The sequence below is a fragment of the Cyphomyrmex costatus genome, unplaced genomic scaffold, assembly GCF_001594065.2.
Source record: "Cyphomyrmex costatus isolate MS0001 unplaced genomic scaffold, Ccosl1.0 scaffold395, whole genome shotgun sequence".
NCBI classification, from domain to species: Eukaryota; Metazoa; Arthropoda; class Insecta; order Hymenoptera; family Formicidae; genus Cyphomyrmex; species Cyphomyrmex costatus.
In genome coordinates this window covers 68,307-83,309 of record NW_017278152.1, presented here as the reverse complement: position 1 = coordinate 83,309, position 15,003 = coordinate 68,307, and the positions used below count along the sequence as shown (strand labels likewise).

At 29.7% G+C, this 15,003-nt stretch overlaps 1 protein-coding gene across 1 annotated transcript in view; it reads left to right on the top strand.

Annotated features, from left to right (window-relative positions):
* Positions 1-15,003, top strand: part of LOC108776914 (mucin-5AC) — a 59,943-nt gene that overhangs the window by 20,934 nt on the left and 24,006 nt on the right. The window contains exons 2-3 of the mRNA XM_018543662.1: positions 8,740-8,842; positions 11,798-11,857. Coding sequence (XP_018399164.1) covers positions 8,740-8,842; positions 11,798-11,857 — 163 coding nt within the window. The remainder of the gene's footprint in view (positions 1-8,739; positions 8,843-11,797; positions 11,858-15,003) is intronic.

The following is a 15,003-nucleotide window of genomic DNA, read 5'->3' as shown; positions in this document are numbered from 1 at the left end:
TTTTTTAAGTTACAATTAAGAAATTGTAACTTTAATTTTATTCTAATTAATTATTATTTTATAATTATTATTCTACTAACTATTTTTCTTCTGGTTGTTTTTTAAGTATAATTTAGTTCATTATTACATTCGGTATTATAACTTATTCTTTTGTAAATACATTCATTGAATAAATTAGGTTATTATATGCACGTAATATTTTAAATTTTCATAAAAATTGTAAAGAAATATGATTTTGCATATAAACTTTTCATTAGTGACATGGAGAATTATCAAAATTTGTTCTATGGTCTCAGTACTGGATATTTTATTCATAATTAATAAGTAACGATCTTGAACGTATTTTATGTATATAAAATATGTGTGTGTTTGCTAATATGTACTACATATTTCTCTGTGTAAAAATATTTACGTGGTATATAATATTCACACTCTTAACATATCTTATATATGATCGCACCAATAACCGCTGAATAGCTCTCATTAGCCTGATTATTCTTGTTATTTGAAATTCTCGAGAGTCTTCTTTAATTTATTTGTTAAAAATATTATATGGATATTATAGAGAGTGTGTATATTTCTATATACACGAATCCATTATTCTATATTTGCAGATACATTTTATGTAATATCGCACGTTAATTAGCATATTAAAATTAAAAATAAATTAGTATGGATTTAACATGGCCACACACACACTTTTTACAAAAATCATTAGATTAAACTAGAATACATCGTTCCGTAATGAAAAATTCAAAAGGTTTTAATATTATTGTTAGAACATAGTTCGCGGAATTTTGATATAAATGCAAATATATGTTCTTGTAATGAAGTTTACACATAGAGAAAGATAATATAAAAAATAGAAGAAATTTGAGAATGTAGTAGAGTTTGATTTAGATCTAGAATTACAAAACTTCGCGTAATGAAGAGTTGCAGAAACTGAAATAAAATGGGAAAATGCTTTTGAGGAGAATCATGATTCAGAGTCATGAATCAGAATTTATAATGGAAATGAATGCAATTAACAGATAGATAGCATTGTGAAATTTAAATGAACGACAAGAAGATAACGAACTTCAGATTAATTCTATAAAATTGCGTAGAAAGTAAAAAGGTATCTTATACGTGTACAGGATCTTTAAGAATTTTTACTGGCTGGTAAAATGAGATTTTTCTTGTTAATTTAGTTTTTATTTTAGCATATTTATATCTATATTGCATTCCGTTTATTTTTGTGAATTTATGGCCACCCGCGGAATAAGTGATTCCATCAGAATATCATCCATGCGAAAAATATGAATTGCTGTGATCAGTGAATCTCGAAATAAAATTTGCTTTAATTTTCTCGTTATTACTCAACGATAAAATGTCTAGAAATTATTAAATAAGAATCACGATTATTTTAGTTAAGTTTATTGCGAATGTGAGAAATTAGATTGCGTCACGTGTTACAGCAATGCGACGAAAAGGATGAAGCTTAAAAGCTGCCGATATTGATTTTGCATCTTGACATGTTACCTCGATTTAACATAATACAGAAGCATAGTTTTTTATATTACACAAAAATGAGCTTTAATAACTTTGGCCAGCTAGTATTATTGCAGTGATTCTATTTCAGCATAATCGGTTTCGGTAAGTGAAAAGATGCCAGAGAGTTTTCCGATTAATGCAGAAATGTTGTTTATTTTTGGAAAACGTTTATTTTTTTTTATTATACTCCTGTTTATTTTTTTTTTTTTCGTTTACAATATCAGAATTGTTGCTGTTATTTCATTATCGGTTTATGACTCCGTGAAATAATTTTATTCAACACTTGTTACACAACTGCAGAATATTTTAAGGGAAATAAGCAAACATAAATTAAATTAAATTAAATTAATTGTAGGTTGTATATTTGTTGCACAATAAAATTTGCAGCATATATTTTTGTGTATACAGATTTTAAGCATGAAAGAGTATATGTACTCATTTTTAGTTATATAAATTCTATTAAAGACTCGTGTTGTGCAGTCACTATTCTTGTTCTACTGTATTTACGATTAGAAATCGTTAAAAATTCACAACTTTACGATCGTCGTAAGGCTTTGAGATATAAAATGCATTGTAGAATTGGAAAACTTTCAATGGCCTCGTACGCCATGATTCGATTTAGATTGTTCGCGCGCGTCCACCATTGGATACATTATTTATGATTCTTTCTATCATGTTTCGGTCCGACGAAGCGGTATCGCGAATGCATGAGAAACATAATTGCTGCAGCGAAAATGCGGACGCGGAAAGTCGATTTTTGCGGGTGGAACGGGTGGAAGAACCGGCACTGCACCAACGTCGTGTCTTCGTCGATGTGGCACTTGGGCCAAGTCGCGCGTTGTGTATAGTACATTGACTTTTATTACCCTACTTCATGCCGCGCACATTATACTATTCTAACCGACACACATGGGGAAACTGTCAATAAAATTCTAGAACCGATCGCGTACGACATTCGAGAAGCGAGAAATATGCAAAGTGCGCTTAGGGTATCATGTCGCTCGTTCGACAAACGGATGTTGCAAGTTTTTACGGATTTAATTGTGTGACCGAGAAAACTTTTAGCATCGAACGCGAAATTCTTTCACATTATTTATTCATTGGCACATAACTGTGCTTTACTCCAATTTTAAAATTAAAGCACCGTTATCGTGCATTTTAATTGTCGTGTAAAAATGGTCCAAATTGCTTTGTGCAATAATTATCTGCTTCCAATCCATTCTCCTACTTCCACAATTGTACTTGGTACGTCTATTGACGTAAAATTTTTGGCAACACGCCGTGTCCCGCAGCATTCGAAACGTATCTAATTGAATATCGTTTATTACAATAACGGTGATTGCGTGATCGTATAATAAATGTGGTCAGGCATTGTTTGTCGTATGCGGAATTCATCACTGAATGCAGTGCATCGTTCTGTTTGTACAATTATTTTGTTTATAAATATTCGCATGGAAATTCACTTGCGATGTACGAAGTTCGAACATGTTGTTAAACTCGGCGGACGAACTTACAAATATACGTGCACATGAAAAGCGATAGAGAACGTGAATGCTGATAACTGTTGAAGGCGGTTGTCAGCTGTTAAATATAGGCGCTAATTAGTCATGAAACTTTCTCGCGTGAAGCCATTATGCGACAATCGCTTTCGCAGGAAATGCGTTATTTGTTTCAACACAATTATATATAATTGAATAAATACAATGTAAAAATATAAATATATATATAAGAGATAAATACAGGTATAATATAAAAATATAAGTAAAAAAGACAAGTGAAATATATGAAAGAGGATCGATTAAAAGAAAATTAATAAATAAAAATTGTAATGTAGTAATATAGTTCTTATTAGTAATATAGTTAATTAGTAATATAGTTCTTAATATATGTATATAATACTCATAAGAGTTTTTTAGTATGTACTAGTTGATGTGAATGCTAATTTAGAATAAGATGTACTGTTTCGAAATTTGGAACAATATATTTTTTGCCATTGAAGAACATTTCGTGTGTCGCTGTAGTAACAATTTTGATTTATCTTTTCGTTGTCAGTAGTAATTATCTCCAAAAAGTAATAAGATGATAGAATATATAAGACAAGGAAAAAGGACGGGATGAGGTCACATATGTTGTCGATGATTACATGTCGACGTCTGATCGGTGTGCATTCGCCCGAGAAACCAGATTTCCTTGCTCCATCGAAGTACGATCGATCGAGAATTACTTATGATATAACTTGGCAGAACAAGAAAACCGATAGGGAAAAGAAAGAAATATGCGTAAATAAATCCAGGGGAAAAAATTTCTAAATACGTGAATAAATAATAGGCGTTGACCTATCCATTCTATTATTCATAATAAGCCATTTCATCCACTTCAGTGACATTCGATGAAATCGGCTTCGATTATTTATTTGTTTATTAACAACTTAAATTACTTATCAGCTTGCTTCGCTTGTTTATTTGCGACCGTAAATTAAGATAATCAAAAAAATTCATCGAAATTACGATAATAGATATAACTACAATATTAAGGTCAACGAAATTCGGGACTCCTCGCGCGTACTGGCTAAAATATATTAAATAGTTCATTCGGTATTATTATAGTCATTATTTCTAGAACTACTATATATTTTATTGTGGCGTATACATGGAAAGAGATCGGTTGCAGGATCGTTTAAATTGCCTGGCTACCTCACGAGGGAAATACATAGGTGATAGAAGTAAATAGAAAATACATACACACATTACGGCTCATGCGATGCGAGAGAACTGTCGGGAAGTTTTAACGAAGATCGTTCTCGATGACAGCCGTTCTCTCGCTTGTCTGCTCTCTACTCATCTATCCTGCCCGAATTAGAAGTACAGAATTCCAGCAAGGCTGTTCTGTGTGTACAGACTATAGAGTATCTCAAAATCATCAGATCGTGTTTCGGCTATAGCTTCTTCGATCCACAAACAACTTTTAGTGAAAATACCGAGGGAAGTTGCTTATCGCATCTCTCCTTCCAACTTTTAATGTTATATAACTTCGTAACTGAAGTCCGAACTGAAATTTTAAGTGAATTTCGTTATTTTAAAGGAAAGTTCGCTTTAAATTAAATAAAAAAAGATACAATCTTGCTAATCACCATCTTTCTTGAAGATGATCACTAAAAGCAGCAATAAATACTCATTTATTGACTTCGATTTTTTCATTAAGTAGAATTATATCAAGGAATAATAAAGCAAATATGATAAAATAAAATAAATATCCGTAATAAAACAAATATCAAATGACATAAAATTATGTTCAATTTCTTCGCAATTTAAATTTGTATCATATTTATCTATTATCTAATCTTCTTTTGTATTTAGTTCTATTCATAATCTTATATACTTATTTCAAACATAATTACAATAAGAATCTAAAAGTTTCACAGATGATTTTAGGCATATCTATTTGTGTTTCGCTTTTCCATTTAACTTCTCATCGTTATACCGCGATCACTTGAGAGCTGTTAATGATTTCAATGGACGGAATCGACGTGTTGCGAGAAGCCGTGCAATGTCGCAAGAACTTTGTGCGCTTATTGTCCTATTGTTTTGAGTTCGTGTCAGAATTTGTTTATGAATCGCACTACCTCTGCGATCAACGGTTTTCCATTTAATCGACGCGTATCGTAATTTTCGAACACGCTGCGGACTATTCAATAGAATTCTATCATTACCAATTTTTCTTTTATTTTCACATGTGCTTTCGTTACTCCACTCGTGATGTCGATCAAGAAGTACAGTTGTATACTCATAGCAGCGGAAAGATAATAGACAGTATTTATGCGTAACTATTAATTGAGCTAAGGTGTGATTATCGGATCTCAATAAGGTAATTATTTAGAATAGGGGAATCAGCTCTGATGACCTTGACATATAATGTTGCCAAGGTCATGACCCCGAGTAACCTCCAATAGATTTTACCTCGTTATTAATTAAAAAGTTATTAATATATAAAGTTAACAGTATAAATTGTACTGAAATAACATTCATTCAATATTTAATCCTGCTTCAATAACAAAAATTTTCTTTGAAATATTATTTTCTTATATAATTTTTATTTTTAAAATAATAATAACTAGAACAGTTAAGTTTATAAGTGGGCTCTATAAGACTAATGGCATGATTACATAAGAAGTGTTTTTCTGTTCGCTCTTCACGATATAAAAACAGAAATATAGCGCACAATTTAAATTTATAAAAAAATATGTTTAAGAAACGTTTGTCGTTCATGCGACATCTTTCTGTAAATCTGACGTAAGAATGCATTTAATTAATCAAGCTTCACATGTTCGCAAATGATATGCACGAATTTTTGTAAAGGAATTTTTTATGATTCATTGGTTGATAGTATTAGTTGGTGACTGTTCAAAATCATTGTGTTCAACCATTTTATGAGATTATACACATATTTACTGATTCTGTATCAATCAATATCATTGAAAATCGCCGTATAAGTTATATAAGAATAAAATTAATTTATTCACACACACAAAACAAACAAAAAGAAATAAGTTAAAAATAAGAGAAAAGAGCCAAATAACTTTTTAAAAAATTATAATTATAATGAAATCAAATCATAATACATTAAAATAAACTTCGCAAAATTCGCAAACATCGTAAAATTAGTAGGTAAAATTCACAAACGTTTCGACACCGATCGGGTCATTTTCAATGTTAAATTTAAAATTAAGTGTGTATAATATAATTAACGAATCAACAATAAATTACATGTGTACAATTATAATAAAATTAACGAGTCAAAAATATAAAATTAAAAGTGTAAATTGAATAATTAATTAACGAGTCGTAAATATAAAATTAAATATGTATAATTAAATATGGAAACAAAAAGAAATTCCAAACTGAGTACAATAATCAAGTAAATAAATTCTGAAATAAATAAATGTACAGTAGTCCTAAATTAGTCTCTTAATCTTTTTGAGATTATCCAACAAGTTCTATACATACAGCACTGTGTGTGTGTTACATTGAACGAAACTTTTTCTAAAACTATCTGGAACTCTTCCTTTTGTTCTAAATAATCCAGAACTCCTAACAGAAGTACAATTTCGAAGCGTAGGGATGTTAACTTCACTCACTCCAGTGCTGCTAAATCCTAAATATGTATATAAACCATACCTAATTATATATTATATCATATATTATATTAATTATTATAATAACCACTATTCTAACAGTGCCATGTTTTTTTATGATAAATACCTTTTTATTTTGATATATTTTTTTATATCTTTTACTTTATGTTATTTAATTTTTTTTATTGTGTCTTTTGATCCAATAAAATATATCCGATTATGTTTTCAAGAATTTTTTATGAGAATATCTCTCTGTCCCAGAATATTACATATTTTTCTAAGGACTTACTTGTTTTCATCCCAATCATGTTAGAGAACCGCCTTATTGGATTTAATATTTTTTAATATCAAAACAAATAATGAAAGAATTATACAGTAAATGTAGTTATAGTGGAATATACATATATACAATATGGTATACATAGTGAAATTTTATTTTCATTGACGCAGCTTTATAATTTTTAACGATCGAACGGAAAAATGTTTACACCAATTGTTCGTAGATGTATTACGTCTATAGATTAAAAAATCCTTTTATGGAATTAAAGTATAAACAATAACACAGTTAAGGTTAAATGATTTTATATGAAAACCGAATAAAAATTTAGAAATTACAATTTCGTTATCGACTTTGGCGATGATTCGTAACTACATTTGCTTCACAGAAAAAAGTTTTATATACTTTGTACGTATAAAACAAGCTTAGTTCGGGAGAGGGATTACACGAAAGAACAATACTGTGCTTTTAGAAATGAGCTTAGACGCTTTAGTATAAAAGAAAAGATTGCGTGAAAATTTCGTGTTATGTGTGAACGTGTAATATTAATGTATGTAGTGTGTTTGTATATGTATGTACATGTACAACAATATATTATGTTATATTTGCAGTTAATGTATGACTTGACACCTTTTTTATCTTTTTCGAAAAAAATAATTTTTTTGTATAATTTATTATTATACTGTGTACTTTTGTATAATTTATTATTATACTGTGTACTTTCATTTTGACCTACCAATATTATAAAATTAAGTGATTGAACCAATAATAGTGTATCGGATTTCTTCCGTAGTTTTCTATTTTTTATGATTTTAAAAAAAGAAAAGAAACAAGAAATATGTGAAGTACCTGGGCGCGGCGCGGCGGCGATCTACGATAAAGGTTAACATTGTCCCACATTGCCGTTAATAAATAAACGTCGAAGAATCAATAGTCGTTTGTGCGCGATTCACGGTAGAACGTATACTGTTTATTGTTTGAAAAAAGATCTATATTTGTTTTATATTATCAAATACTCATCAGAATGGTTTTTCACGTGCTTAAAAATTAAATTCTGCGTTTATAAGAAAATAAATAAAAATTATTGAAAATAATCAAATATCAAAAAATAAATTCTTTAAGATGAGAAGAAAGTTAGTGCAAATATTTATGAACAAAAAACGAGTACAAGAAATGAGGAAATTTTAATTGTACTTATTAATTATAATTAATGTTTTTTTTGTGGAAATTTGATGGATTTAATTAAATTTCGTAACGATTTATTAATGCTTTGGATAAAAATAATTACACTTGACGTGAAAGATATTACGAACTCGGTATTTTCTCGAACAGATTAGGGAAGCCTTAACCATCGATCCGTTTATCTACCGAAACCTTGCAATATATTTTAATTGATACAGTGAATGACGGCCATGCTAAAAATATATATGTTATCTCCGAACTAGTGATATAATTGAAGAAAAAATCAATTTCTTATGAAAAATTTTTATCAATTCAGCAATTATTAAATTAAATTATTCTATAATAATATTGCTTCTTAATTGAAATTCTAAAGCTTTCTATAATAGCTTCGGTTCATTTCTGTGAACATTTTGTGAATATATCGTTACATCAAACATTAAAAACCAAAGATTAATATTATAAATGTAATATTTTTGAACTTACAATTAAATGTGTAATATTATAAAATTAATGTATAACATTTTAATATTATTCAATGTACCTACATACATTTGCATACAATTATAGAGTATTTTTATCGTGACTTTTAAGAGCGAATTGTGTGTTAATGTTACAGCAGCTTCATTCGGAATACAGGAGCACGTACACATGGCACGAGTACACAGGACCGCATCAGGAGCACACAGTTGTGCGACGCGCACCGCAGCCGCCACCGTCGAGTAAGTGCGATAATTAAGCAGAATAGTATTTTTACTTTCATTATGTTTAGCGAACATTAAATCGTAAACAGAATAAAATAGCTTATTCGCCGGCAGAAAGCATAGGAAATAAGTTTTACTAATACGCGTGCTATGATGTGACGTGATACTTCACACGCAATATAAGCGGTAAATTTTCTCGTATGTGAAGTTTTAAAATTTATTACAAGTGATTATGTTTAAAGGATAATTTTCCAAAAGAAAAGATACATTGATGAATGAATTGATAAATATATGATGTATATTTTTTTTTTAAATTAAAAAAGGTATTTATATACAAGGATCGGAGAGTCTATACTACTGTTTAGGCTTAATATGATTAGAGAATGTTCACGTCACTCGAGCGTAAATTGATTTATCTCGCATTTATTATTAACTTTATTCTACACAGACATACATGAGTTATTTTTAATTTTAATGAAAATACTTCAGTCATTATTTAATTGGAAAAAAAGAAATATTCATACCGATATACGCTCTCGAGAGTGATATACTCGCGGAGAGGACTTTTTACGTTTTTTCTCCGTATCTTAAGAGTGTCTCTAATGATTTTATTTATTCGTGTTACTATTGTTGACGCACTTGCTCTCCACATCCCATTCACTTCATACACATTGTCGCGATTTTATTACGATATATACAATGTGTTATTTTTTATGCAACACTTATATATACACGCATATACATATATATAGAACGCCCTATATAATTTGCGATTTTAATGGCAGACTTTCTGATGAATTTGGAGTTGTTTTTTTTTAGAAAAAATATTGAGGTATCGAGATGCCTTAAAATTATTCAGTTATAAGATTCGTCGCGAATTAATCGTAAAAAATCTCAAGAGAGTGTAGAACTATAATTTTCGGTTAATTTCGAATAAATAAGCTTTACGTTAATAAAATTCCAATTTAAAATTTAGTTTTTATAAAAACGACGATTGAAAAATCGAAAAATGTGTTACATTAAATAGATAGATATCTTTTAAAAATTATCGTTATGAAAAAATCGATTTCAAAGTCAAGAATCTGCTGTTTAAATTAAAATTGCGAATCGCGAGATAATCCTATTTATATTTCGATATTGTGTATGTCATGATATATTTTTAGAGCAGCGCATTACGATACATATTGTCATATACCTGTTCTCTCGATGTTATTCTCACTTTGTCCTATTACTGATGTCTCTGTGTGAACGCTTATAAGTCAAAGTAGATATGCATTTTTACCTGCCGGTAACGTAAATTCGTTCCCGGCTCATTTTTCGCGAACAGACGTCAGCTGTCGATCGAATCGGTGGATCCCCCTCGTTTCCACTCGATCGAGTATCTCGGTAACGCGTGATTAAACGCGAAAATGCGGTTCTTGGCCTTGTTCAAAATTGCATTTGCAGATAGCTACGTTATTCGCATAAAAATTTCCGTTCTAAAATATTATTTTCTATATTTCTGAAATATAATGATAGACGTAAGATGCAAGACGTAACAGCCTGTATTTAGTAATTATTTACAACTGATACATTTAATGATATATTTACAATATTTAGTCATTTGATTTTGCCATAAATATTTAAAGCAAACGAATATGAATTTAACGAATGTAACGAATTTCCTCTAATTCTTGTTTGGAATTCATATAATTCAAGGAATCTGAAGAATCTGTGAGAATACAAAGCGCTTTTCAACGACAACGGTTGATACAGAGATCTAAATTTGCTTCATTTTAAACAGACTGCTAATTCAACTCGAGATCTCTATGTTTACATTTACATTGAATCGGAAAGACAAACGTTACTTGTAGCTTTTTTGTTTACCTCAGTTCACCTCATTATTTTCATTACATATAGCAATTTGCAATTTTTAAATTGTTAATAACATACATACAAAGAAAATACATAGTTTATAAAATATAAAATATGTAGAAAGTAGATTAAAAAAGACGGATAATTGAATTTCTGACAAAAGAGTGATGATAACTGCTAATATTATCATGTTAAAATCAATTTCCACCTCGATTTCCACCGATCGTCGATTTTTCAGCTAGTCGTCGTTCGAATTTAATCGTTCACGATCTCGCGCGATCTTTCGTGACCTCATTTCACGTAAGGCAATTTGGCCGCAATAAATTCCGCACCGTTGACTTTCTCATCTCGTCACGGCGCTCATTCCCCGGTCTCTTTTGAAAAATGAAATAGACCGATATGCATTGTGGACGATTGAACTCCGTTCTACCTATCCGTGTGATCTTTATTCGCAAGCGATCTTTCGTTTCTTCTTTTTTTACGCGAATTAATATTAGATAATTCATCCGTAGTATCGCCAGTGGCATCATGATTATTTGGTTTTTATATTATCAAACAAAAATGAAAAATTTAGGATCAAATTTAATTACATCGTATACGATGATAAAACAATAGTACATGTGCGAATCTTAGTTGTACAATTTCTCTGTGAGTCACATATTATATTTAGATATTCATTATGATATGCCACCACCACATATATTCATGATACCACTGGAGATTTGAGAAAGTATCATACATGTTGACTTTTGAAGAAATTTCAACGGAAATAATGGTCTAGCCCTCTTTTTGTTCATAAAAAAAAGTATGAATTGTCGCTTTTACTTCAATTCGTTATCGATATCTCGCGATATAGTCAAAAGTAGAATTTGACAGTCGGGGGAAAAAATAATCTCGATGATTTTCAATAGTTGCACACACATGGATAAGCACGCAATAGTTTGGGATTTTTTCTATACCGGCTTTGAGATAAAAAGGGGAATGCGATCGATTATGACGGAAAGTCAATTGATCAAGCAAAAAAATGAGTATTGAAGAGAAAGAGGAGGGGGGCGGGGAAGAAAAGTAAGAGAAAAACAAAAGAGAGAACGCGGTGCCAGCTGCGAATTTTGATTGCAGCGAAGCAACCAAGCGCGAAGCTACAATCGGCCAAGTCAACAGAGGATGAGAACAGCGAAGGTAAGACTCGGAGCTACGCAAATGCCCAGGTTTTATTTCGATTTGTTTTCGCTCACTCTCCGGAGAAACTCCCCCTTCCCCTCTCCTTGCCCAGATGCTATTGTATCTGCCCATTAATTTGCTGGCTAACAAAGAAGCTTGTAGCTAAATGTCAATTTCATTAAACATAATATTTATCTCAAAGTGTAACTTATTAAAATTTATGTTTTGTACATACACACAAAGTTTCTGGTAATAAATGTAACATTTTCTGTAAACAGCGTTTAAATTGCTATATATAGGAAATGTTCTGTATCGTTTTACTGTTCCAATTTTTACAATAATTAATGAGAAATTAATTAATCGAAATATACGGATGAGTGTATATTCGCGCAATTCAGCGACGAATACAACCGTGCAGCTATGTGAAATTGACCTCCTCCTCCTACTGGAAATCTAGTTACAACCATTATATATATATATATCATTATTTAGATTATTAGTTCATTCTCGATGATCGTACAAAACTGTATTTATTAATAACAAAAAAAGATGTTCGTGTGAAGGTAGCTCGCTTTTTTTTTTTTTTTTAATTTGAGTTTTCAAATTATATACATATATTATCATAACTATTAGTACTTTTTTGATACTCGATTATTATGCACATTTTGTAAACATTTAATAGTTAAAAATATTAAACATTTACCATAATAGTTAAAAATATAATTGTCGAAGAAGAAAATAAGACATATATAATTAACCATTGGTCTCAATAGAAATATTCTTACGTTACACAATTGCGTATTTACTTATAAATATTTATTTAACAGTCTATAATATTTATTGATAGTTAATTTCCAACGATAATTAATTCTTAAATTATAAATATGGGTCAAATTGACTTGGTCCGTTTCGAAATTTAATAAGCACATACATACACACATACGCTACTGATACATGTATTATACATGATAGTCATGCGCTTACATTTACTGTTGTCGCTCGAATGCATGCAGATCTTTATTAGCTCATTCCTTAATTGTTACGAAAATCACGAAACGGTACAGGACTTTTCCATTTAGCTTAATTGGCTGTACCTTCTTATAAAAATGGTACATTTATTACCAGAAACTTTGTATATGTATAATTAATAAAAATGTGTATTTATAATACTTTGCATAATTATTTATGTGTAATATTTACATATTTTCTATATATTTTAAATGGAATATGACATGTAATCGCAAACGTATAATTATTTATAGATTTCCTATTTCTGGAGAGATATTGAACATTCAGGAGAGTTAATTAGAAGCATCAAGTTTCTGTGGAAGTTCTCTCGGTTTGTTCATAATCTCTTTAGATATCACAGTTTAGATATTTGAACGCTTCTGGAATAAAACATTCAAATATTTGAGGACTCAAAAAAATATTAAGCTTCTTTCAATCCTGTAAAAAAGTTTTAACGAGTTTATGCAAAAACCGATGGGACTTTTCGAACGATTTACTGTTGATAGATAGGTAGATTATTGATAAACCAGACGCCGCAAAAAATTACATTTTTTTTTAGCGATTTTATTCTTTTTCTTTTTCATGGCTCGAACTCTTCCAATGCGATGCTTTTCTAATATCGCACTTTGATCTTTACCTACATAATATAATAGTTATTATATGATTCAATTTGTGAATAATCATTAATGACTACGATCGATTGGTCAAACTTTCCATATCGCCTGATAGAACCGGGAACGAAGAGCTTAATTATTTGCATGAATTTGTTTTATAAATTTAATTTTAATTTATTTGCGATATATGAAAATGTATATTTCCACATTTCACCTCTATAAATTTTATCAACGAATCTTATTTATCAGATAAAGTCTTGATTTTTTAAATGCCTTAGTATAAATTGACGAACAACTGCTGACGTTTAAAGTATGAACAATGTAAAATATTTCACTTTTGCATATCTTACTTCGACAATCTTTGTGAATCATTCATCATGATAAACTTCCATTTGCTTGCACGAAAATCGCGTGAAGCATGCCTATAAGTATACCAAACTTATTAACATTCCGGCAAGAGTTGTGATTAATCAGAATAATGTTCTCGTAAAATAATGGAATTCAGGGTGTATATATATCACGATACGTACAAACGTGATTGCAATAATATTATTACTGAAAAAGCAAAGTACATATATGTAATATATAATATATGTGATATGTCATATATCATTCATATATGCATAATAAAACCAAAAAAGAATATCAACTCCTCGATAGAACTTTTATTTTCTATTTATGAAGCTAAATCCTTTCTTTGCGCTGCAATCCCGGTGTTGCTAAAATTTATCTTTACATTGTCTATGCATCAAAATTCCAGATAACAATCTTTTTTATTATACCGCTCAAATTCTATTCTACAGAGTATATGTATTCACTTATGAATTACTGTCATGGCATTAAACTCTCAGCTTCATTTCCATATCAAATATCACTTTTCGCGAATCGACTGACTAGTCGTTTGTAAGATTAATAATAATTCCAACATATTTTTTTTTTTCAATAAATACATACATATAATGTAATGTAAACGTATGAAGTGTATGAAATTTTATGAACTTTTCTAATAAAAAACTTTCTGATAGGATATTTCTCTAGAACGTAAACATATCGATAGTTTAAAATTCAAGGAAATAATATCTCAAGATGAAAATATACTTAAATCGTTAAAGATATCTATTTTATTTTTAATCCATTTCTACAAAATAAAATTAGCAATGTTACTTTAGTGAAAATTGAATCTAATTAATCATGAATTAATAAAGTTGTATTAAATATTACCGCTATTTTTCGAGCTAGTAATAAGTTTTCAGTAATGTAATTCACATTTCTAGTTACAATACGTATATAGGTAATACCATCTAGAGTATGTATTTAGCTGAAACTAGCTACAAGAGATAGAAAAAAAAATTAAATTTTTTTTTATTTTAGATTATTTTTTATATCAAAACTTAGGACAACTTTTATTAATTAAATCTTATTTATCACTTTTTTTATTATGTTTCTCCTTTCTTATTTGCCGACTATTTACCACTAGATTTTCCCCAAGGACTTTAAGATAAGCTAAAAGAACTTCCTTCTCATAACCAGACGTTATAATGC